Raw genomic sequence first — 1,684 nt, 5'->3', positions numbered from 1 at the left:
CGGCGGGCAGGGGGTGGGTGGGGGACCCCAGCGAAGCCAGCACGCTGGCAACCCCACGCTCAGAGACGGCTGAAAGCAGCCCGAGGTCTCCACACCCCTCGGGCTGAGCTGCTGCTCGTCATCCCCTCCGAGCCTGGCCGGGTAGCAGGGCTGGCAGCTCGCTGCAGCTTGCAATGATGTCATTTGTTTTAAATATTGGATTTCTTTAAATACAAATAATAGTACCAATTTCTGGAGGATAAAAGTAGCCAATACTGGAAATTAACTGATCTGGCTGTAGATATCATTTATCTATATCTATATATATTTATGCTTAAAAAAAAAAAAGAGATGGGTTAAATATTTTCTCAAAACCTGTAGCTTTCCTCCACAGTGTGTCTGGTCGACAAAAATCCAAGACTCAGTTCAAACCTTCAAGGCCTGGGCTCTCCTCTCCCCCCTTCCATCCGGCACAGCCGGCGGGGAAGGGAGGCGAGCTTTGTGCCGGTCACCCTGCGCCAGGCCCCAGTAAAGTGTCCTCGTGACAGTCGCCATATGCAGGCTCTTTGCAGATGGGGCCATTTAACAAAAGAGACGACTTTCTAATACTGCCCTACCCTAACAGGGATTTTCCGCACGCTGACCGTACCCCGCGCAGCCTCCCCCAGCTGTCCCCGAGGGAAAGGCTCAGCCTCCTCCAACCAACCCTTCACGCTGGAAGCCACCAGCAGGGAGGTCAGCCCACCCGACGGGTACGGTCAGGTCCGTGGAGGATGGTGGCTGTGCCAGCCACGTTGCAGGCAGCGGCCCCGCGCGCCCCGGCAGGCACAGCCGCCGCGGCGGGGGGCCCCCAAACGGGCCGGCCCCCGGGCCCGGAGGCTCCAGGTCTGCACGGCAGGCACAGCCCACCCTTCGCAAACCCCTTCCCAGGCGCTCTCTGCCCTCTGAGGACATTGCTCCCCGTGATGCCCAGCACGCCGCCTGTTATTTGACAGTGGGGTGCACCCTGTTCTTGGCCCGGAGGGGCCGTTTCTTCTTCACCGTCGGAGCTACAGCGGCGTAGGGTTTGTGCGGGGGCATCACAGAAGCCGCCACGCTGATGCCTCTGCTAGCTCGAAGAAGCCGGCTGGGCACAGAGCCCCTGCTGCCTGGTGCGGCGGCAGGAGAATGGGGGGACAGTGGGGTGTCCCGCGGGGGCTGCAGGTCCGTGTCGGAGGAGATCTCGGGTGAGGGCCCCTGCTCTGTGCTGCCTGCACAGTACCTGCTCAGGACATCCTCCGACACCTGGGCGTACCTCCTCCTGGAGCGGTGGCTCTGAGAGCCCTCCAGCTGGTGCTCGATGCGGTACACGTCCTCCGTCACCTGGTTGACCCGGTCAAATTGGGCGAGCAGCATCTCAAAGAGGGAAAGGAGGCGTTGGATGTCAGCGTCCACTTCCAGGCTGTCCCGGGTGCTCAGCACGAGGCTCAGCCCGTCCAGCTGGCTGGAGGAGGTGGAGGCCCTGGAGCTGTCAGAGGCAGCACTGGGAGTGGGGCCCCGAAAGGATTTGGAGTCACTGGAGTCTCGGGACGGCAGCGGCTCCATCCCTTCAAACCTCACCTTGTGCCGGAACTGGAAGAGAAGAGGGGAGCAGGGGGCAGAGTTATTTCAGGAGCTGGTAAGTGGGAACGCCGTGCTGTGGCACTGTGTCCCGCTCCAAACAGCC

At 60.9% G+C, this 1,684-nt stretch overlaps 1 protein-coding gene across 1 annotated transcript in view; it reads right to left on the bottom strand.

Moving 5' to 3' along the window:
- Window positions 1-916: 916 nt before the first annotated feature.
- The window catches only part of PKD1 (polycystic kidney disease 1 (autosomal dominant)), a 54,523-nt gene continuing 53,755 nt past the window's right edge, over window positions 917-1,684 (bottom strand). Inside the window, exon 47 of the mRNA XM_009329398.1 lies at window positions 917-1,590. Within this exon, the coding sequence (XP_009327673.1) occupies window positions 964-1,590 (627 nt within the window). The 3' untranslated portion in view covers window positions 917-963. The remainder of the gene's footprint in view (window positions 1,591-1,684) is intronic.

This window comes from Pygoscelis adeliae, unplaced genomic scaffold (assembly GCF_000699105.1).
Source record: "Pygoscelis adeliae isolate BGI_AS28 unplaced genomic scaffold, ASM69910v1 Scaffold467, whole genome shotgun sequence".
In the NCBI taxonomy this organism is placed as follows: Eukaryota; Metazoa; Chordata; class Aves; order Sphenisciformes; family Spheniscidae; genus Pygoscelis; species Pygoscelis adeliae.
Note: the sequence above shows the minus strand (reverse complement) of the source record. Positions and strands in the feature narration are given on the sequence as shown.